Source organism: Myxocyprinus asiaticus, chromosome 6 (genome assembly GCF_019703515.2).
Source record: "Myxocyprinus asiaticus isolate MX2 ecotype Aquarium Trade chromosome 6, UBuf_Myxa_2, whole genome shotgun sequence".
In the NCBI taxonomy this organism is placed as follows: domain Eukaryota; kingdom Metazoa; phylum Chordata; class Actinopteri; order Cypriniformes; family Catostomidae; genus Myxocyprinus; species Myxocyprinus asiaticus.
In genome coordinates, this window is record NC_059349.1 from 34,142,823 (window position 1) to 34,165,626 (window position 22,804).

Here is a 22,804-nt window from a genome sequence, read left to right on the forward strand (position 1 = left end):
ATAAATGTATAATAACATATAATATAATATGATGTATAATCATATACTGTATATTCATAATACATTCCCACCTGCCAATTTATATAAGCCAGATGAATATGAATATGCATGAGGCGCCATTACCATAATGAGATGACACTGAATAGAGAGCTCTACAAAGCAATTATTCCCAGTAAGAATCACTACTGCAGAGCTCTAAAATTACATTTATACTAAAAAGTATGCAGTTGCAGCTCTGTAATTGGAATTCCTACTAGTAAGAATGTAATTGTAGAGCTCTTTAATTGCAATTCTTACTAGAAAGAATGTAATTGTAGAGCTCTATATTTGAATTACAGAGCTCTGCAGTTACATTCTTACTAGTAGGAATTCCAATTATAGAACTCTACAATTGCATTCTTATAAGTAAGAAATTAATTGCAGAGCTCTGTAATTAAATTCTTACTAGTAAGAATTACAGTTAGAGAGCTCTACAATTGCATTCTTACTAGTAAGAGCTCTGCAATTAAGCATATCTTTAATGTGATTTTTTACTAGTAATAATTCAATTAGAGAGCTCTGTAATTGAAATTCTTACTAGTACAAATTAAATTAAAGAGCTCTCTAATTGGAATTCTTACTAGTAAAAATGGAATTACAGATCTCTCTAATTGGAATTCTTCCTAGTAAAAATTCAATTAGAGAGCTCTGTAATTGGAATTCTTACTAGTAAGAAATTAATTGCAGAGCTCTGTAATTGAAGTAGAGAGCTCTACAATTGATTTTTACTAGTAAGAATTTAAATCGCAGAGCTCTACAATTATATTCTTACAAGTAAGAATTCCAATTACAGAGCTCTACAATTGCATTCTTACTAGTAAGAATGTAATTCAGTTACAGAGCTCTGCAATTAAACATATCTTTAATGTGATTTTTTACTAGTAAAAATTCAGTTAGAGAGCTCTCTAATTGGAATTCTTACTAGTAAAAATTAAATTAGAGAGCTCTCTAACTGGATTTCTTACTAGTAAAAATGGAATTACAGAGCTCTCTAACTGGAATTCTTACTAGTAAAAATTCAATTAGAGAGCTCTGTAATTGGAATTCTTACTAGTAATCATTCATTTTCAGAGCTCTGTAATTAAAAATGAATGGGAGTCAATGGAAATGTATGACAAGTAAACATTCAGATAGACAGCTTTCTAACTGGCATTCTTACTAGTTAAAATTCAATTAGAGAGCTCTCTAACTGGAATTCTTACTAGTAAAAATTCAATTAGTGAGCTCTGTAACTGGAATTCTTACTAGTAAAAATTCAATTTGAGAGCTCTGTAATTGAAAATCTTACTAGTTAAAATTCAATTAGAGAGCTCTCTAACTGGAATTCTTACTAGTAAAAATTCAGTTAGTGAGCTCTGTAACTGGAATTCTTACTAGTAAAAATTCAATTATAGAGCTCTGTAACTGGAATTCTTACTAGTAAAATTCAATTATAGAGTTCTGTAATTGGAATTCTTACTAGTAAAAATGCTGGGAACATTAAAAGAAAATTTGGATTTCCATAAGTAGAACAATCCAGTTTTTGAATCCCTTTCAGTTGGATTCTGCACAACACTAAATATATGAATCTGGTAAAGACACTTGGTCATATTGGATAATATAACCACTATGTACAGTAGATGTATACTGACACAATGCTCTCTGCAGCTGGACATAATTTTCATATTAACATTTTATTGATAAAAAAAACCAATAAAAAAAAAAAACAGGATTGATGAAACAGAACATACACACACAGAATCAATTATATCAAGGATTTGATCCGGTGGTCCAACACAAAATGAAAGTATACACATACAAATAAAAATACCAATAAAAAAATAAATAAAATAAAATAAAATAAATTAATTAAAACAGACAAGAGGAAACACTTAAGAATATATAAAAAAATTAAATCATACATTCAAAACTGCAAATCTCCCTCCACTGCCCCTCTCCGAGAGCCTTCTAAAAAGGCTAAATAGCTGCCCCATTTTTTAAATCTATGTTGCCTAGCCTTCTATATGAAATTTCTTCAAATGCAGCTACGCTGCCCATCTCTGTGTGCCACTCTTGAAACGAGGGCGCTCCAGCCAACTTCCATCCCCTAAGTATGATCTGTTTGCCGATCATAACACTGGTTAGGACCCAATTTTTTATGTATTTATCTCCTATATTAATGACCGCCTCATCGTCTAAAATACAGAGTCTGGGGAAAAATGAAATTTGAGAGCCCAATATGTCACACATAAAACTCTGAACCCTCAACCAAAATTTTTGGACCTTAATGCGGCTGGACATCATTTAAAGGAATAGTTCACCAAAAGATGAAAATTCTCTCATCATTTACTTACCCTCATGCCATCCCAAATGTGTATGACTTTCTTTCTTCACAAACAAAGATTTCTCAGCTCTGTTGGTCCATACAGTGCAAGTGAATGGGTACCAAAACGTTGAAGCACAGAAAGCACATAAAGGCAGCATAAAGGTGATCCATAAGACTCCAGTGGTTAAATCATTGTCTCCTGAAATGATAAGTTTTGGATAATGTGAAAGTGAAAGTGGAGATTGATAGTAAAAAGGGACTTACTCCTTTTTACTATCAATCTCCAATTTCACTTTCACATTCTTCTTCCTTTGTTTTTGGCAATTTGCATTCTTCCTGCATATCGCCACCTACTGGGCAGGGAGGAGAATTTATAGTAAAAAAGGACTTAAATATTGATCTGTTTCTTACCCACACCTATCATATTGCTTCAGAAGATATAGATTAAACCACTGGAGTTTTATGGTTTAATTTTATGCTGCATTTATGTGCTTTTTGGAGCTTACAAATTGTGATACTCATTCACTTGCATTGTATGGACCTACAGATCTGAAATATTCTTCTAAAAATATTCGTTTGTGTTCAGCAGAGGAAAGAAAGTCATACACATCTTGGATGGCATGAGAATGAGTAAATGATGAGAGAATTTTTATTTTTGGGTGAACTTTCCCTTTAAAGTATCAGTTTACATAAAATAGAGCCTCATGCTGTCCTAAATCTGTATGACATTTCTTCTTCCATGGAACATTAAAGAAGATGGTAGGCAGAATGTTAGCCTCAATCACCATTCACTTTCATTGTATGGAGAAAAAAAAAGATGCAATGAAAGCGAATGGTGACTGAGGCTAACATTCCGCCTACCATCTCCTTGTGTGTTCCACAGAAAAGTCATATGGTTTGGAACAACATATTCTGTTGGTGAATATAATTTTCAATGTTGAAATGTTAGTAAAGTTAATGTGCATGATAAAAATTTTTAACCTAATTGAATTGTGGTGCAATTAATCATGCAGCTTTCAGTACCAAAAGCAGCATTTAGATGTAAATTGCCATCTTAGAGAATAGTGTGCCTGCAGGTGACAAGATTTCGAGATTTAACAGACAACCGACGCCATACCTTTCCACTGAAACAAGTAACAACTTATTCTCTCTCCAAAGAATGTCTCTTTTGCCCTCCCTCCTCTAAGTAGACCCTATTTAAACTGAGAGCCTCAAACTCTCCCTCCTGCCTGCACTTTCTGGTCTGTTCAGACTGTGATCCTTCAGTATCCATAGCTGTTCACCATGTCTATGTCTTTTTCTTTATCCTCTTCCAGACTCTCTGGGGGATATGGAGGTCTTGGCATGGCTCGGGCTGGTGCAGGTGGTGGGGCTAGACTGGGTCTGGGGCTAGGAAGTGGTGCTGGCTTTGGTGCAGGGCTTGGCCTTGGAGGAGGATTGGGCTTTGGTGGCAGTGGAGGCTTTGGCCTTGGCATTGGTGGAGGTGTAGGAGCTGGTGCAGGACTGGCACTGGGTGGTGGTGGTGGTGGGGCACTGGTTGCCAGTCCTGCATTCGCTATGGGTCGTGCCATTGCTGCAGGAGGGCTCAGTACAAGCTCTGCACTTGCCGCTGGCTCAGGATCAGGTGCTGCTGTGGCCCCGATACTTTCCAGACAGGCTGAGAAGCACATGCTTTCTGGGCTCAATGATCGTTTCTCTGGGTATATGGCCAAAGTACGGGCGCTACAGCAAGAGAATGCAGCTCTGGAGGCCAAGCTGTCCCAGTTGACTGGGGGGACAGACGTGTCCCAAGAATCATCTGGGAGTTCCACACTGGAGTATGAGGCCCAGCTGAGTGAATATCGCAGCACACTGGAAACTCTCAATATTGACACTGTCAAGCTGGAGATTGAGCTGGACAATGTCCGTGGCACTGCCCATGAACTGAAGGCTAAGTGAGTGTTTCCTGTTATATGACATTGGATCATGGGTTTCCTTTTTTAAAGACATTAACACTGAATGAATATAAACACATTCAATCTCATGACATTATATCACAAGATTTGATGCATTTGGCAGATGCTTTATCCAAAGGAACTTAAAGTGTATGCATCATATTTATCAGTATATGTGTTGCCTGGGAATCAAACTCATGACCATGATCCACATGTCTTGTCCCACTTTGTTATATCTATCACTCTGGTAACTGTCTTTGCAATTTAAACATTATAACAAAATATAATGATAAAATTGTATTTTAGTAACACTGAAAATATTTCCAATATATAACATGAAGTTAGTAAATAATAAAATATGTTCTGGATTTTCAAAAAGGCTTGACTTTGAACAAGGAGTGAAGTTTCAACTTGAGTCTGACATTGCTGCCATGAAAAAGGTAAAAAGGACAGCATTCTGTCACATGATGTTTTCTATACTGAAACTATCTGCTGTTGTCTTAAAGATGTAATGTAAACAAAACAATATTTTAACCACATATTCATGTGTCCCTCTTTAGGACATTGAAATGGCCTCTGACCTAAGAATCGATTTGGATGCCAAATATTCTAGCCTGAAAAATGAACTGGAATTTGTCAGCAAAATGCAGGAGGAGGTAAAAATCCATTCTTAAATCTAAAATCAAAATCTCTTTATTTTAACCTACTGAGACCCATGCGTGACTGCTGTGTGTATTTTCCATTTGCCTTTTTTATTTGTAACTAGTAGCACCTAATAAACATGCATAAAAAATTGTACTTTGTTTTTTTATTTTTTTATTTTTTTTTATAAAAATAAATACAAATATATTAATTCTAAAGCAAATAGTTTTCCTAAAAATGTATGGCAATATATGTGGATAGTGGGACTAAGTTGTGCAATTTTAATAATGCCGAGCTATAGAAAGTCAGATTTTTTTAAATTAAATTGTTTATTATGTTTCCAGGAGTGTTGTTTTCATGTTTTTGAGACGTTACAGACATAATATCAAATTAGTCTACATTAGCAGACATCAGCATAATTAATTAATTAGTAATGGCCAGCATCATCCAATCACTGCCAACCATGTTAAAATATTATAAATTTTGTTAGGAGTGAATGCACTTAGCTGCATAGGAAAGCTATAGGATCCTCCCTTGCTCTCTATTTAGTGAATGACTTAACCTCCAGTGTGCTGTCTGTCTGCACTGGCCTCAGAACAGTTCAAAATGCACCTTATTTTCACCTAACTCTATATAAAGCCTCTGAAAGCAAAATTTTTCAGCTTATGAATGAACCCATTGATTCTCAATGTGATAATGCGCAGAAAATAAAGGATTTCTAAGGAAAACACGTGCTTAAGTATACATTAGTGTACATTGTGTTTAGCAATGTGGCGTTTCTCAATTAATGACAAAAATTTTAAAAATGGCATATCGGATGAAACTAGAGACACTAATATTTTGATGTTTCAATGTAAAAAGTTAATTAGACTTCTTACTAGATTTATTTTTTGCCGTTTCTCCTAAAAACAAACTCTGTTGTGAATGGCGCCATGTTGTTTTGTCACATGACTCCGTACGACGAAAGTTTAACCCTTTACTGACAGCCCAGAGTCTTCTGAACTGAGATCAGTCAGTTTAAATTGAAATTATGCGTTGCATAAAGCAAAGCCAAATACAATGTCCATGCATGTGTATGCAGGGTCGCACGAGATTAAACCTGTAATCAAGATGAGCAAATTTTTCAATGTATATATATGTTCCACTTTGTTATGTCAATCACTGTAGGAACTGTCTTCTTTGCAATCCAAACTGGGCACAACAACAATGGACACTTCAGTCTCAATGATTGAAGTAGACACTGGCAAGTCATTTGACATCTCTACAGCACTCAACAAGATGCGAGAGGAATATGAGAAATCTGTGCATCAACACAGAGAAGAGGCTGAGGCTTACTACAAACTCAAGGTCAGCACATAAGAAATGATTACATTTTCTTGAAATATAGATTATGCTGCAGTAAGTGGGATTCCAGGTAATAGATCTTGTTCTATCTGCTTTTCACTCAAGATGGACGAGATACAGACGACCAATGCCAAAAACACAGAGGCTGTGTCATCGACTAAAACTGAGATCACAGCAGCCAGGAAAGAGCTGCAGACACTGAGTTTAGAGCTGCAGGGTCTTGTTGCTACTGTAAGTGTTAGACCTATAACATAAAGCACATTTCGATACATACTGTACACTCACATTTTTATGTTATATATATAACAATGGATGTGTGATGTTGGCCAAACCAGGACACTTTTGCCAATGTAAATAGTGCATTTTATGTAAATCAACTGATAAGAATAAAGGATTATTTTTAAAGGCTTTTGTGCACTAAGGAAGTAGTTCCCTTGAGAAACTGCAAGAGTTGTCAGCAGTGTGAAAAGTTTCAGTGCAGGTTCTCAGCATATAATAAACATCTCTTGAATAAATCACAGCTGTCTGAGACAGGAAACAGATGACATATGAAGTGGTTTATTGATCTCAGTCATTTTATATTGCCAGCAAAAGCCCCAATGCCACAAGAGAAGCTTAGCTGCTGCAAAAGGCCCAATTTCCCAAACAGTGCTCACATTTCAGACAATGATTTAAAAAAAAAAAAACATTTGCATCATTTACAATAAATTTTGTGTCTGAGAACATGAGATATCATAGGAGTGCTGAAGATTTAGGGAGATTTTTTGGTACTGTGTAAACATGAAAAGATTTGAAATCAAAAATGAAAATTATGCCATCATTTACTGCCCTTCATGTCGTTCCAAACCCATTTGACTTTCTTTCTTCCATGGAACATAAAAGATGTTAAGCAGAATGATAGCCTCAGCCAATTTTTACATTCATTGTCATTTTTTTTTTTTTTTTACCATACGAAAGTGACTGGTGACTGAGACTAATAATAAAATGGTTTTATTAAACTAACAATAAAAAGTCATATGGGTTTGGAACAACAATAGGTTGAGTAATTAATTACACAATTTAAATTTTTGGGTAAACTATTCCTTTAACTAGAAGTCTGTTATAACAAGTTGAGAGAGAGAGAGATAGAGAGAGAGAGAGAGAGAGAGAGAGAGAGAGAGAGAGAAACTATGTCAGGCTACAATCTTTTTTCTCCCTTTTCAGAATATGAGTCTAGAGCAGAGTTTAGCAGAAGCCCAGGCCCAGTCCAGTGTGGGTGTTGCTGAGTACCAGGCACAGATCGCTAGCCTGACATCAGCCATAGAGGTGGCTAAAGCAGATCTCCACAAACAGATCCTTGCCTACCAAGAGCTGCTGGACATCAAACTTGCCCTAGATGTCGAGATCTCCACCTACAGAAAACTGCTGGAAGGAGATGACTTCAAGTAAATATGTCAAAAGCATATTAAAGAGAGAACACAGTTTTATGAGTAGTTAACATGAACTATTTTTAATTGAACATTAGGAGTTTAGCTTACGGTTTACAAATATGCATTAGTGAATATCTAAGGTCCTGTAACTGGTCATCATTCCTCTTAAAGGAATATTCTGGTTAAACTCAGTCGACAGCATTCATAGCATAATGTTGATTACCACAAAAAATTATTTCGACTCGTCCCTCCTTTTTTTTTAAAAAAAAAAGCAAAAATTGAGGTTACAGTGAGACACATACAATGGAAGTGAATGGGGCCAATTTCTAGAGAGTTTAAAGGCAGAAATGTGAAGCTTATAATTTTATAAAAATACTTGCATTAATAGTTCTGTTAAAACTTTTAGAGCTTTAGGGTTTGTTGACATTACATCGACATGGCAAGAACGTTGTAAAATTGGCTATAACATTACACAGAAAAGGTTAGTAAGTGATTTTATCACACTAAAATCATGTTAACACACATATTGTTTACGTCTTGCGGCTATGATTTTGAAACAGTGAGTATTTTAAAATTTATGGATTGGCCCCATTCACTTCCTTTGTAAGTGCCTCACTGGAACCCAGATTTTCACTTTCTTTAAAGAAAAGGAGTGATGAGTCAAAAATCTTTTTTTGTGGTACTCAAAATTATGCCACAAATGCTGTCAACTGAGCTGAACTTGTATTGAACCCGGAATATTCCTTTAAGATTTTCATCATTTGTAATCAACTTTTTGGCTTCACGTATTTATTTTAAATGGTCCTGTGGTATTACAAATTCATTTTAAAAGCACCTATTTAATGTAATCGCTCAATTAATATGAGCTCATAAAAACCGAGAAACTTTCAGGTTAATTATAGCATGTCACAATGAAACTGCTTGAAATTTCAAATAGCCTTATAAAGTTAGGAGCAATATTCTTTCAAGAACAGATTAAATGTTAAGGGATTGCCTTCAAATTTGCATTGTTTACAGCATTCATTCTGATTTCTAATTTTAACTTTGACTTTCAGAATGCCAGAGTTCACAGAGACATCCTACACTTTTTCAGGTGAGAACATTCTTTGTAAGTTTTAATGTCTTTGATTAATCAGAAACAGGTAGTTGGTGTCAATACAACAAATAGCAAGGAACCAAAATAATGCTGATACCACAAGTGTTAGGGACAGTCATCAGGGAGTTTCCTCACTACCTTGGAAAGCTTCTGTGGTCAGACAGTCAGAGGTTTAACGTAATAACTGTTAATCATATCATAATGTTGTTCAAACCGACATACTGTATTTGTTAGTATAGGTATGAATTTGAGTATTGTGACGCAGATGACAGAAAGATCTCCTTGGCCTATTAAACATATTAAACACACCCTACGAATTTAACTTATTAACCTTAAAGGGACAGTTTACCCAAAAATAACATTTCTGTCATATTTTACTCACCTCATGTTGTTCTAAACCAACATTACTTTTTTCTTCTGTGGAACTGTGATAGGGAACAAGGCAGTCACAAGGAGAATTACACCATGGATAATGAATGGATTTCCAAAAAGTTGTTTTAATACGTAGATGTGCAAAATGTGCAAATAAATAGTGTTTAAGAGCGTTCATAAAAACCAAGCTTACTTGAAAAAAACAAAACAAAATACAGTCTAAAAGCTAGACGTGTTTCTGGTACTTGAAGCAGGTTGACTCCCCTCCCTAAACAACGGAGGCAGGAGTTTTGCTCCCAAAATTGTTTTGGCTTGATGAACTTGACCAGTTTACCTTTGGCTTATTTAAGCTTATTTTTGGCTTGACAAAACGGATAAGATCATCACTCATTTTTTTCATGCCACGCACATGATCGGCAACACATGAGATGGCACAGTTGCTGACTTCTGCCTTTCCCTAGTTCAGCAAAAGTGGAGATCTGTGGTTTAATAAAGAAAATGTGCATAAATGTGCATAAATTCACAGTATATTAAAGAAATTAAAATAGCAGTAATGGATGTACTCAAATGATACTGTAGGCTTTTTTTTACATAAGTTGATTCGAAAGTGCAGGGGAATGGGGTGGGGGGGGCCTTTCTCATCTGCGCTTTTCCATCCTGTAGGGAGGGCTTTGCCCTACACCAGCACCCCCCAGGACTCCACCCTTAACTCTGCCCTAAAGAACATACATACTAGATACTTCCTGACAGGCAAGTTTCATGCCCTCATGCAAGGGCAGCTTAGGAGAGACACCCCTACATGTTTATAAATGTTGACAAATAGGGTGAATTAAGCTAATCTGGGACATTTACATTCATGCATTTGGCAGATGCTTTTATCAAAGCATTTTACAGCACATTTAAGGTGTGCATTTTATTAGTATATGTGCTCCCTGGGAATCTAACCCATGACCTTACACTCAAAAAAATGATTTTTGCTGCTTGTTCAATTTACTTGAAATAAAGCAACACAATTCTAGAACATTTTTTCACAACTTGATTTCATTGCATTCAATCCATTTAAATGGGTAAAATGGAAGTTTACTTAATCCATTTGAGTTGGGACTACATGAATACTTTTTGTGGTGTTAATGTAGCATTGATGAAACTGGGCAGGGGATTTTCATTTCCCAGCATGCTTTGCATGGGACTTGATAGAGAGAGAAAATGTTAAAATTAATTTTATTTGATGTGTTTTTGTGCAAGATGAATGTAAAGGGGGATACTTGCTAGTTTTTAATGTTTTGTTATTTTGAGCTTTAGAAGAGTTTCTGTTATGTTGGAGTTTTGGGGGTTACCATTATGGTGAAGAGTGTAGATTAAGTTAACAATGAGGACAGGTCGATGCTTCATAGGAAATTGGTTGCTCGCTTCATTGAGCAAATGTTGTGCTAGCCATAGTGTAGTTACTAAACTTTATAGTGCTTCCAACCAGCATGTATTTAGCATGCTAACATTTACTTTCACTTGTTAGTATATAAAGAAAAACAATACATTTATTTGAGTTACATTAAGTCATCTAATTTTGTTGGGTTTACCCAATTCAACTAGATTCTTTCTACACAAAATGTTTTTATTGAGATTACATAGTCATTTTAAGTTAATAAAACTCATTTCAAACATGTGGAACCACTGTCCATGATTGGATCAAATTCAGCCAAAGAGCTATATTTTTAGTTGCTATCACTGTTGATAATCAGGAATTTCAGAATGGATTTTGCACTTTTGACTTCTTCAATTTACTGTGATTGTAATCTTAACACTATAGATCGACAAATGAGAATTTATCACATGACAACCCTGCTAGAACATAATAATGTTATCTTAAACGTGAAAGTGATAATGCAACGATAACGAGTTTAGCTGTCCCACATTACCCAATTAACCAGATTATCCTTATTCACCCTACATCAACCTTATTCATACACTCAAAAAAATGTTAACCGAAAAATGTGCTTCATGTGGTTAAATTAACTGGTTTTATTAAAGTTTTATAAAGTTTATTTATTATAAAAATATAATTTAACATCACTTAATCAACCGGAATACATAATGTTAAAACAACAAATCAAACTGTATGGGTTAGATCAGGTAAAAAAAAAAAAAGCTCCTAGTAGTTCACCAAAGAAATGACAATTCTCTCATCATTTACTCACCCTCATACCATCGATGTGTATAACTATCTTTCTTCTGCTGAACACAAACAAAGATTTTAAGAAGAATATCTCAGCTCTGTAGGCCCATACAATGCAAGTGAATGGGTACCAAAACTTTGAAGTTCCAAAAGCACATAATGGCAACATAAAAGTAATCCACACGACTCCAGTGGTTAAATTAATTAATTCAGAAGCGATATGATAGGTGTTGGTGAGAAACAGTTCAATATTTAAGTCCTTTTTTTTTTTTTTTACTATTAATCTCCACTTTCACATTCTGCTTTTTTTGTTTTTATTGATTTGCATTCTTCGTGCATATCGCCACCTACTATAATTTACAGTAAAAAAGGACTTAAATATTGATTTTTTTCTCACTTACACCTATTATATATCTTCTAAAAACATAGATTTAACCACTGGAGTTGTATGGATTACTTTTATACTGCCTTTATGTGCTTTTTTGAGCTCTGAAATTTTGGTTCCTATTCATTTGCATTGTGAGGATCTACAGAGCTGAGATATTCCTCTAAACATCTTCATTTGTGTTCAGCAGAAGAAAGAAAATACACATCTGGGATGGCATGAGAGTGAATAAATGATGAGAGAATTTTAATTTTGGGCTGAACTATCCCTTTAAAGTAACAATTGCAGGTTATCACTTTTTACTGTCTCTGGACTATTAATGTTCCAATAAAATTTAAATCATCAATTCTGTCCTCAAATCATTACTTCTCTCTTTCTCTCTCTTTTTATCTGTATGTTCCCTTTTCTCTACTGACAGCGGGTCAAATACAGGTCAAAGAAATTATTACAACAGGTATGTGAATAATCACTTTCCACCATTTGATTTGAAGTGAACTGTATTCATTCGTGTGCTCCATGACCTGCCCCGACATGCCCCATCTGAAAAAAGTGTTGTAGATACTAAATGATGACTTTACTATATTCATCAGTCATGAACAGGCCAGCATGTGTCTACTGGCGTAAACTCACTCATCTTTCCTACAGAGACATCAGTCATTTCTGACGCTGATGATACCGAATCCTCTTGATTGCTGGGAGGCATCCAGTCAATGCAGGCTTGATAAATGCAGACCCGTGCAAGACACATCCAATCCAAAAATGTGGAGTTCCATCGTCTGTTCCTTCAATAAAGCTGTATTTCTGATGTAACCCTTTTCCTATATGTGTGCCATTTTCTCAATATAACCTCAGGAATCATGCAATAAGGCCAATGCATTCAAACATTGTTATACTGCTTGGTATAAACAGTTCTGCTAAAAAATAATGTTCTTTTAAATCACAGTATTCAAGAACATTAAAACTCTGGGTGTGTAAATATTTGCAGATTAAAAACACTCAAGCAGGGCCCCTGAAATTGAACAAATGCACCTCCTACATATCACATCTGTTATTTAATCTCTTAAATCAATTAACCCTGTCTTCTCTAGACAATGATGTTCTCTTAGTATAAAACAGACTAAAAGGAAGAAAACAGACTGTTTGTCTCTCTCAGATGATTGCCTTTAGGATATTTGGCATAGCTGTCTAGGGTCTGCTGAGGAAGAAAATTGAGGAAGTCACGCTTTGTGCAATCACACTGCCATAATGTCATTTGTTTTTCTCACTTTTTTCCATTTTTATTTTTTACTTTCCACAGTGATGCCACATGGCTAATGACATTGTTACAAACATCATGTGACTCAAAAGGGTACTCAGTGTATGCACTCAAACAAACAAATAACCCAATCTGATTAATTTGTATATTTCACCTTATTTGAGGGCTGTGAGGTGAGAAAACAAAAAGACTAAAAGAGTAGGCAAAACTAGGTCTAAAAGTCAAACTAGAGTAAAACTTTAAAAAGCCAGCAATCAGCCCTTAATACTGGGGTTGCGGCCTGAAATCTGTCAAATGAAAATATTAAAATAGTTTTTTTGAGTGAGCTGTTAAACATGCTGAGTGACAGTTATGAGGGGGTATATATGAGAGGCGTCATTATCTACTTTGTTCCTCTATATAGCCTTGTGGTCATAGCAAGTCGTGCAAATGTTCACTGCAGGATGTTCTCAGTCGAACAATGTGCAAAATGACAAATGTTTGTGCTCATTTCAAGGCCTTATAACCGTTGCTAAGTGATGCAGGTTAGTCACACAACTGACTTATTAAGAGGGACACCACCTAAATAAAGCAGAGTTTGCACTGATTTAAAGCAAGACTGCATTGCATCTGCTGTTTTATATTTGCAATGGTACAACACTTCAGGAATCCTTCATTAAGCATGAGTGATGCTTAACATGGTTCACCATCAGTCAGTTCTCAGATATTTTTGGACCATAATAAGCTGCTACTAATAAAAATGGAGGCTATTGTTTTGGAGGCAGTCTAACATGAAATGCATTCCTTCGTGACAGTTTTTCAAGTTTTACCCAATCATGGCTCATACCACAATTTGAGGAAGAGCTTAAACTCATACTAAAGGGAGCGCATGTGTGCGTGCATGTGTCTACCTTTGACCTGGTCACTAAAAGTGTAAGAAAAGGGGAACATTTTGTGGTTTGTTTGCATAAAACCAGAGGCTTCTGAATTTAATTATAGAGATGGCTGAAAGCAAAAACACCATGATAAACACCTTACTTCCATTTCTTCAGCTGCACTACCTACAGGGCAGTTTTAAACAGATAATACACAGAATAACTTTTTGGCCTTGTCACTGTAAACCATGCCAGGAAAGAAAATATAAGATAAGTTTGTGAATTGTGCAATCAGTGTTGCAATCAGAAATGGAGGTGACAGAGCCAAGATTACCCAAAATACATGTGCCTTTTGATGGCAACATTGTCCAGCAGTACTGCCTAAAAGCTACCTTTTATATCTTAAGCAAAGCTACACAGTTGTTTATTGTATCTTGCACTATTTTTTTTTTTCCAGAGTGACTATTTGCACTAGCTGTAAATAGCAACTGCCACACAGCGTGGCCATTTGCACTTCAAAAGTCTGATGGAAACACAGAAATTAAAGACAAACTGCACCATCAATTGTTGCTGCAATGGTGTAGTGTGTTAAGATGGTGTGGATGTGATTTTATCATGCGGATGACCCCCCGGGTTCGATTTCCCCTTTTGTCCCACTTGTTCCATCCTGTTTCCTGTTTCTACTCCTAATATTTCCTTTAATACTACTTATAATAATAACAAATACAATTAATATAAAGTTTGATATTCTCGCAGTGATTTGGTCACGATGAAGTTCGGGGAGTTGAGAGAAAGGTTTGAGATGGGTCAAATTAACCATGGTTTTTACTATAGTAATATGGTGTTAATAAAGTAACCATGTTAATTTTGTGATTACTGTGATTTTACTACAAAATACAATGGTGATACTATAGTTACTGTAATAAACCCATGGTTAATTTTTGTAAAGGAAGGGTAGGTTTAGGTTTAGGAGTAGGCGCTGGTGTAGGTTATTTGTGGGACTCTAAATAAACACAATAAACACACTGCAGTGATGCCACTATACTGCATGTTAGTATTTAATTAAGGGTGTAAATAGTATCTGCCACTATTTGCACTTAGTGCAAATAGCTTCTAATAGCCTGTGCCTTTTTTTAATTATTGAAAGTGGGATGGTGCTGTGGTGCAATAGTTCTCAACTGGTGGACTCACTGGGCTGTGACCCAAAATGGATTGCAGGTCTGTTTTGATAAGGTTGCGGACAGCAGGGAAAAATGAATGCAAATGATGAAATTTTATAAATATGAAAAGAAAAGAAAAATTAACACTGAGAAAAATGATTCCCTTTTATTTTCATAGGCTATGATGTCAGCCGAAATTGTCAATTCAGTCAATATCATGTTTATAATTTTGCCTATTGTTGCGCCTATGCAGTTGTTGGTAATATTAATAGCATTAATTCATTTCTATATCAAAAAACATTTCAGTGTTTGATTTTAAGGGCATTTTTGTTTACCTTTCGTACAACATACCTTTTTACAATTTTAGTACTGTGTTGGGTCACCACAAAACCAGTTGAGGACCACTGCTGTGGTGTGTTTGACATAAAGGGGAAATGTCTCTATCAACTCAGGATATGGTGTAATAATGCTTATAGAAATAAGAGGGGGAAAAAAAGGTCTGGTGAGACAATATTAAAGATAAACAGGATGTCTGAGGCATGAAGACTTACACTTGAGCAATAAACCATATACGCAATGATGATGTGTAGACATTTCAGCTTTTAAGATATGATTTTATAAAGTGTTGTTTTTGATGCCTGTGGAAACATAAATTAAAGCCAAATGTGTATTAATTTTCCTCATTAAAAAATTAACCCAACAGAAATAGACTAGTCCTTTTGAAAAAAGGCCTATAATTAAAATAATGTACTCTCACATGAGATGAAGACTTCAGTCATATCAGTTACCTAATAAAAGCAGATTATTATTTTTTTTTTAATAGAGAAGGTCACCTCATAGGGGCTGCCATGTTGAGATCACATGACTAGCCAAATGCTACTTTATCTCGGTAGCTCCCCTTTTTGCAGAGCCTTTCACTCACAGATAAATTAAGTATGGCTGACTGTGAACAGCGCATTTATACAATGTCATCGATAAACAAAAGCTATTGCTTTTGCATGATGCTGCATCCACGTCGCAAGCTGTTAGCCATATTAGCCAACACATCTAGTAGCGGTGTTAACCACCACACAAACCATGCAATTGCGTGGGGCCCGGACACTGCAGTGCAATATTGTATATTGTTCCATCAAAATAAAAGTTTCAGGTGAAGGTGAAGTAAATACAACAGAAAAATATTATAATTGTATAAAACAAATCCTTAAAATAATAATAATTCAGTATCATATTATAATAATAAGCTTGACTGGACAATAATAAATAATATTCATCTGGGTTTCAAAATATAAGTGAGTGAATTTATAGTTTTTGCACACCCCATTTATGTACAATTTATTTTTTGGTAAAAATATATGTAGGTAAATATTGCTTTTTTATTACTGTATTGGAGCATACAGATTATATTATTATATTCTAAATGAAATACATTTTTCCTTGTTTATTTTGAGGAAAAAATTTGGAAAACCTGCATTCATTATCTTTTACTTGATTTGATTTTCATTAAACATTTTGAATATACTTAGCTACAATGGCTGTTAGAAAATATTTTAAAATTATGATTTAAGAGTCACGTGGCGCTATGCGGGGGTCGGATGTGTGAATGGCGAGCTCTGTGCACTTTGCTAATTTTTAATTCTTTTTGTGTCTTAAACCGGTGAGATTCGATACACCCTGCTACATAACTGTTCTATGAAGTCAACATGTCAAAGAATTCAAAATCCTCAGGCTCTGGAGATATTAAAAGACACTTATGTGCTCAAGCTGATATCCCAGACAGGGCCGCAGACCAGGGACTCACTTTGGACGGTGCGGCGGGAGAGATTCAACGGCAACTGTCGAGCATGTCTGTAATGCTGGCGAAGGTCGTGGCGGACTTGGAGGATCTTGCTGTAATACGTCGATCGATCATTGTGATGGAGACGAAATTCTCTGAGTTGGTTACAAGAATTGGGGATGTCGAGAAACGGATCAATTATCTGGAGTCATTGGAGAGGGAATTAGCTGCTAATCAGCAAGCAACCAAAGTAGATTTGGAACGCATTGGGAAAAGCTGGAAGACCTTGAGAATTGTAATAGGCAAAACAACGTCCGAATTGTTGGAATTCCTGAGCATGAGGAAGGCCTTGATGTGGTAAAATTCCTAGATGAGCTCTTTCCGAGTCTGCTCAACATAACAGGCCATAAGCTGGAAATCGATCGAGCTCACAGGGTTCTGGCTCAGAGATTGGCTTAGGGAGACAGGCCCCGATCAATTCTGGCCAAATTTCTGAGATCATCCGATAAAGATGTCGTGTTACATGAGGCGAGGAGTAAAGGAAGGCTTTCTTGGAAGAACCACAACATTTTCTTGTTCCCAGACTTTGCTAATTCGACAAGAGAGAAACTTGATCGATTCAAGGAATGCAAGAAACTCTTACATCAACTGAAGGTCACTTTTGCACTGATGTTCCCGGCCAAATTGAGAATAGATGCAAAATATTTACATGCCCACAGCAAGCATTGTCCTACATAAAGACAATGGAGTGAGTAAGCCATTTGGTGATTTTCATGTTGACTGTCTGAGGAAGCTGGGTGCCTTTTTGTTTCTTTTTGTGTTGGTTCCACCTAGTGGCTGGAGTTTGTTTTGTGGAATAACACTCCTTCAAGAAACTTTTGCATCGACAGAATTCAAGAAACTCTTACATCAATGGAAGGTCACTTTTGCACTGATGTTCCCGGTGAAATTGAGAATATATACTAAGGATGGCCACAAAATATTTACATGCCCACAACAAGCGATGTCTTTCATATAATCAATGGACTGAGGAAGTCATGATGTGTTTCTCACGTTGCTCCCAAGTGAGCTTGACTCACTGAACATTTACTTTACCCGGCCAAATTGAGAATAGATGCAAAATATTTACATGCCCACAGCAAGCATTGTCCTACATAAAGACAATGGAGTGAGTAAGCCATTTGGTGATTTTCATGTTGACTGTCTGAGGAAGCTAGGCGCCTTTTTTGTTTCTTTTTGTGCTGGTTCCGCCTAGCGGCTGGAGTTTGTTTTTTGGAATAACGCTCCTTCAGGACAGTTGTATGGATCTGCACGTTCTTTGTGTTTATTCTGCCTATTGGCTGGAGTTTGTTTTATAGATTATTTTCTGATATGTAATTCTGTCTCACAAAATTTGTATAGAAACACCGGACTCGAGCAATCCGATGGCAAAGTTGTCACAGGGAGTCTCGTAGGCGTACATGGACTGTTTGAGTTTAGAGGGATGGACTCGCTGTCGTGCGTGGGGCTAAAGCACACGTTTTTCTTTTTTCTGTTTGTTTGGTTCGGGGGGAAGTTTGGGGTTTGACTGTTGCACTAATGTTGGAATGTGGTCTTTATAATTTTATTTTTGACACACATTCTATTTTTTCTTATATGTCAAAATGTCAAATGTTAATATGAGCGGATTGTCTCTCTCCTCATGGAATGTTAATGGTTGGGGCATTCCATAAAAGAAGGAAGGCTATTTCTTTTCTTAAACGTAAGAAATATGATATAGTGTTTCTTCAAGAAATGCATCTTTCCCCGCAGGAAACTGAACAATTTGGGAAGATATGGGGTGGGCATGTTTTCTTTAGTACTGACTAAAGTAAGAGCAGGGGAGTCATTACACTGATAAGTAAACATCTATAATTCAAATGTCTCAAACAGATTAAAGATAAATTAGGAAGAGTCATTGTTTTAGCAGAAATTCAGGGGCAAAGGTTGATTTTGGCTTATATTTTCGCACCTAACGCTGATGATCAGGGGTTTTTCATAGATCTTGAAGGGATGTTGCAAGCCGTTGGCACCCCTCATGATATAATATTGGGAGGAGACTTTAATCTATTGATGGATTCATTCCTTGATCATAGTGAAGCATAGTGTGTAAGCCCCCTAGAGCAACACTGACGCTTCACAGGATGTATAAAAATCTTGGTCTTACAGATATTTGGAGACTTTTAAACCCATCTGGTAGGGACTCTACATTCTTTTCATCAGTCCATAAGATTTATTCTAGAATAGATTTTTTTTTTTTTTTGGATATCTGACTCCCTCATTTCATCTGTTGTTGATTGTTCAATTGGAAACATCTTAGTCTCATATCACGCCCTGGTGAGTTTAGAAATGCCAAATATGGAGAAAAAGAAATCATATAGTTGGTGCTTTAATGTATCCCTTTTGCAAAATCCTGATTTCCAACAAATGTTAAAAGCTGAAATCAGTGTTTATATGGAGACCAACTGGTTCTCAGTATCCTTTGTGGGCGTGGCTTGGGAGGCACTTAAGGCAGTCCTTAGGGGTCGGATCATACAGTATGACTCATGCATCAAAAAATCCAAAGCACGAGAACTCGTGGAGTTGGAAGTGAATATTAAAAGTGCAGAGGCAGAGCTGAAGCACAGAATGTTGTCTGATGGCCTCAGAGAATTGACCTGACTCAAATACAGATATAATACTATTTTTTGCGGAAGGTGGAGTTTTAGTTATTCAGGGCAAAACAGTCACAATATGAGTCGGGAAGCTTTTGGCTAGATATTTAAAGCAGAGAGAGTCTTTTTCTACCATTCCCTCAGTAAAATTTGCTGGTGATGAAATTTTTACCTCGGCCATTGATATTAATAATGCTTTTAAAGTATTCTATCTTGATCTCTATAGTTCCATGTCTTCGTTTTCTGATGAGGATATTAGAAATTTTGTGGAACCATTAGAACTCCCTAAACTGACGAATGAGCAAACCTTGGAGGAGCTTGGTGAGGTAATTAAGGCCTTGCCCGTAGGCAAGCCTCCGGGGCTAGATGGCTTTGCTGCTGAGTTTTTTACATCTTATGCTACAGAACTGGAAGTTTATACAGAATCAATAAAGAATGGAAAGCTTCCGCCAACCATGACACAAGCCTGGATCAGTCTGATTCTTAAAAAAAGACAAAGATCCAAGCGAGTGTAAGAGTTATCGTCCAATTTCTCTGATCCAGCTAGACATTCAAATATTGTCAAAAATTTTGGCTAACCGATTAAGTAAAGTTATGACATCTCTTATACATATAGATCAGGCGGGGTTTATTTGGGCCGCAGCTCTTCTGACAACATTAGGCATCTCATCAATATTATGTGGCCAGTGACAAATGATCAGGCTCTGGTCGCGGCCATCTCAGTTGATGCTGAAAAGGTGTTTGATATGGTAGAATGGGATTATCTTTTTAAGATTTTGGAAATATATGGGAATACAGTTCGGGAATACCTTTCTTGGATGGATTAAGTTACTTTAAAGACAACCAGTAGCAGTGGAAAAAACAAATGGATTAATTTCAGATTATTTTACTCTGGATAGGGGCACCCGGCAGGGTTGCTGTCTTTCCCCATTATTGTTCTGTCTTGCCTGGAACCATTAGCAGCCACGATAAGAAGGGAAGATGATTTTCCAGGGGTGGTGGTGGGAGATGTGGCGCATAAGCTTTTACTTTATGCAGACGATATTTTATTATTCGTCTCCGACCCCACTAGATCTATGCCTTGCCTCCACAGAATTATTAATTGCTTTTCTAAGTTCTCAGGATACAGAGTTAATTGGTCTAAATACGAAGCTTTGGCTCTGACAGCATACTGCCCAGTAACAGCTTTCCAGCCTGGCACCTTCCAGTGTACCAAACAGGGCATTAAGTATTTGGACATTTTATTCCCAGCAAATTTGTCTGATTTAGTTAGAGTTAATTTTGATCCCTTAATAAAAAGGTTTTTGAGTGATGTGGGCAGGTGGGCTTCATTACATTTATCTATGATTGGGAAGGTTAATGTTATTAAAATGAATTGTATTCCAAAATTTATCTACCTGCTACAATCTCTCCCTGTAGATGTCCCGATCTCTTATTTCAAGCAATTTGATAGCATAGTGAAGACATTCATTTGGAATGGTAAGCATTCTAGATTACATTTTAATAAATTAAATAGGCCAATTGACAAAGGTGGGCTAGGCCTACCCAATATTTTGTTTTATTATTACACATTCAGTCTTAGGGCAGTGATGGCTCACCGGTTAAGGCTCTGGGTTACTGATCAGAAGGTCGGGGGTTCAAGCCCTGGCACTGCCAAGATGCCACTGTTGGGCCCTTGAGCAAGACCCTTGACCCTGTCTGCTCCAGGGGTGCTGTATCATAGCTGACCCTGCACTCTGACCCCAGCTTAGCTGGGATATGTGAAAAAAAAAAAGAATTTCACTGTATATGTGCAAAATGTATAATGTGTGATAAATAAATACACAAAATTAATTAATTAATTAGACATTTGGCTCATTGGTCACTTCCACCTGAGAGCAGACCCTCCCTGGTTTTGTATTGAACAGGAAGTTCTTGCCCCTATTTCGCCATTGCAAAGCCTTTCTATCAAACTAATTGGAGAAGCTAAGTTACACCCCGTTATCTCACATTTGCAATTGGTATGGACTAAAGTGTCCAGAGTGTTTAATTCGAACATTTATTTTAATGTTGCCTTAAGCATATGGCTGAACCCAAAATGATGTATTGATAAGTCCCCTTTCTGCTGGTCAGAGTGGATTGTGAGGGGGGTTACTACACTCGGTGACCTATATGAGAGTGGAGTGTTGAGATCTTTGGCTCAACATTTTGGGATTCCCAGATCTCAGTTCTGTAGGTATTTACAGCTGTGCCACCAGCTCTGTATTGTTTTTGGAAGTAGCATACACCCCCCTAAAGCCGCAAATACTCTGGGAGAGGTGATTACTGCTTTTGGAAAAGGTCATGATGCATCAGTGTATTACTCCCTGTTAATTCAGAGTCTGGGGGACGGAGCGCTAACTTCTATCAAGAGATTATGGGAGAAAGATTTAAACTTGGTATTGGAGGAGAGAGCATGGGCTAGGATTCAAAAAAATGTCAAGTCTGTATCTAGAGATGCAAGGGTTCACCTTATGCAATTCAAGATTTTACATAGATTCTATTGGACCCCCTCTAGATTGTATAGGCTTGGTCTTAAAGACACACCCACCTGCTGGCGATGCAAATCGGAAGATCGACACACAACCCATATTTGTGTGTGTGTGTGTGTGTGTGTGTGTGTGTTGGGGAGGGGGGTTAAGATCCAAGGGTTTTGATTGAGGGTTCAGAGTTTTGCATGTGACGTCTTGGGCACTCGGGTTTCGTTCTGCCCCAGACTCTGTATTTTGGGAGATGGGGTGGTCATCAATGTGGGGAATAAACATGTGGAGGATTGGGTCCTAACCAGAGTTATGGTTGCCAGACAGGTGATTTTGAGGGGATGGAAGTCAGCTGGAGCACCCCCATTTCAGGAATGGTGCTCGGAGATGGGGAAGGTGGGAAATGGGGTAGATACTTGCCGTTCTTGGAGGGTTCTCGGGGTAGATCAGTGGAGAGAGAGGGGTAGTTATTAATGTGTGATTTTTATATTTTTTATAAAATAAAATTAGATGTTTTGTTTTTGTTTTCTTTTGTATGTGCTCATGTATGACCACAGGGGTGTTGAGGGTCGGGGTGGGGATGGGGAGGGGTGGTAGTGGGTGTTAAAAGTTGATTCTGTGTATTTATGTTTTGATTTTCTGTGTTTGAATAAAAATGTTAATCATAAAAAAAGAAAATAAAAAAAAAATTATGATTTAAACTCACTTTTATGTCATTTACCGGGTTGTACGCCAAAAGGGGGCCTCTGCTTGGATGGTTGCTTGGGGCCTCGGAAATCATAACCCCGCCCCTGAACGCAACAAAAACAACTTTAAAAGTTAGAGATGACAAACCATTTGTAAAACCTTGAACATTAATGATGCAAACCTGATTCAGAAATTGTGTTTATTT

General features: G+C 36.8%; 2 protein-coding genes across 3 annotated transcripts in view; both read left to right on the forward strand.

Moving 5' to 3' along the window:
- The window catches only part of LOC127442139 (uncharacterized), a 439,805-nt gene that overhangs the window by 414,991 nt on the left and 2,010 nt on the right, over positions 1-22,804 (forward strand). The window lies entirely within an intron of this gene.
- zgc:136930 (uncharacterized protein LOC563946 homolog) lies at positions 3,558-12,514 on the forward strand. 2 transcript variants are annotated; one of them, XM_051699969.1, is made up of 10 exons: positions 3,558-4,278; positions 4,658-4,718; positions 4,839-4,934; positions 6,088-6,267; positions 6,370-6,495; positions 7,468-7,688; positions 8,729-8,766; positions 9,805-9,891; positions 12,118-12,153; positions 12,345-12,514. In XM_051699969.1, the coding sequence occupies exons 1-10, from the start codon at positions 3,629-3,631 to the stop codon at positions 12,386-12,388; spliced, it is 1,539 nt and encodes a 512-aa protein (XP_051555929.1). In that variant the 5' UTR covers positions 3,558-3,628; the 3' UTR covers positions 12,389-12,514. The 2 variants fall into 2 exon arrangements, with proteins under 2 accessions (XP_051555929.1, XP_051555930.1); XM_051699970.1 differs by lacking the exon at positions 9,805-9,891.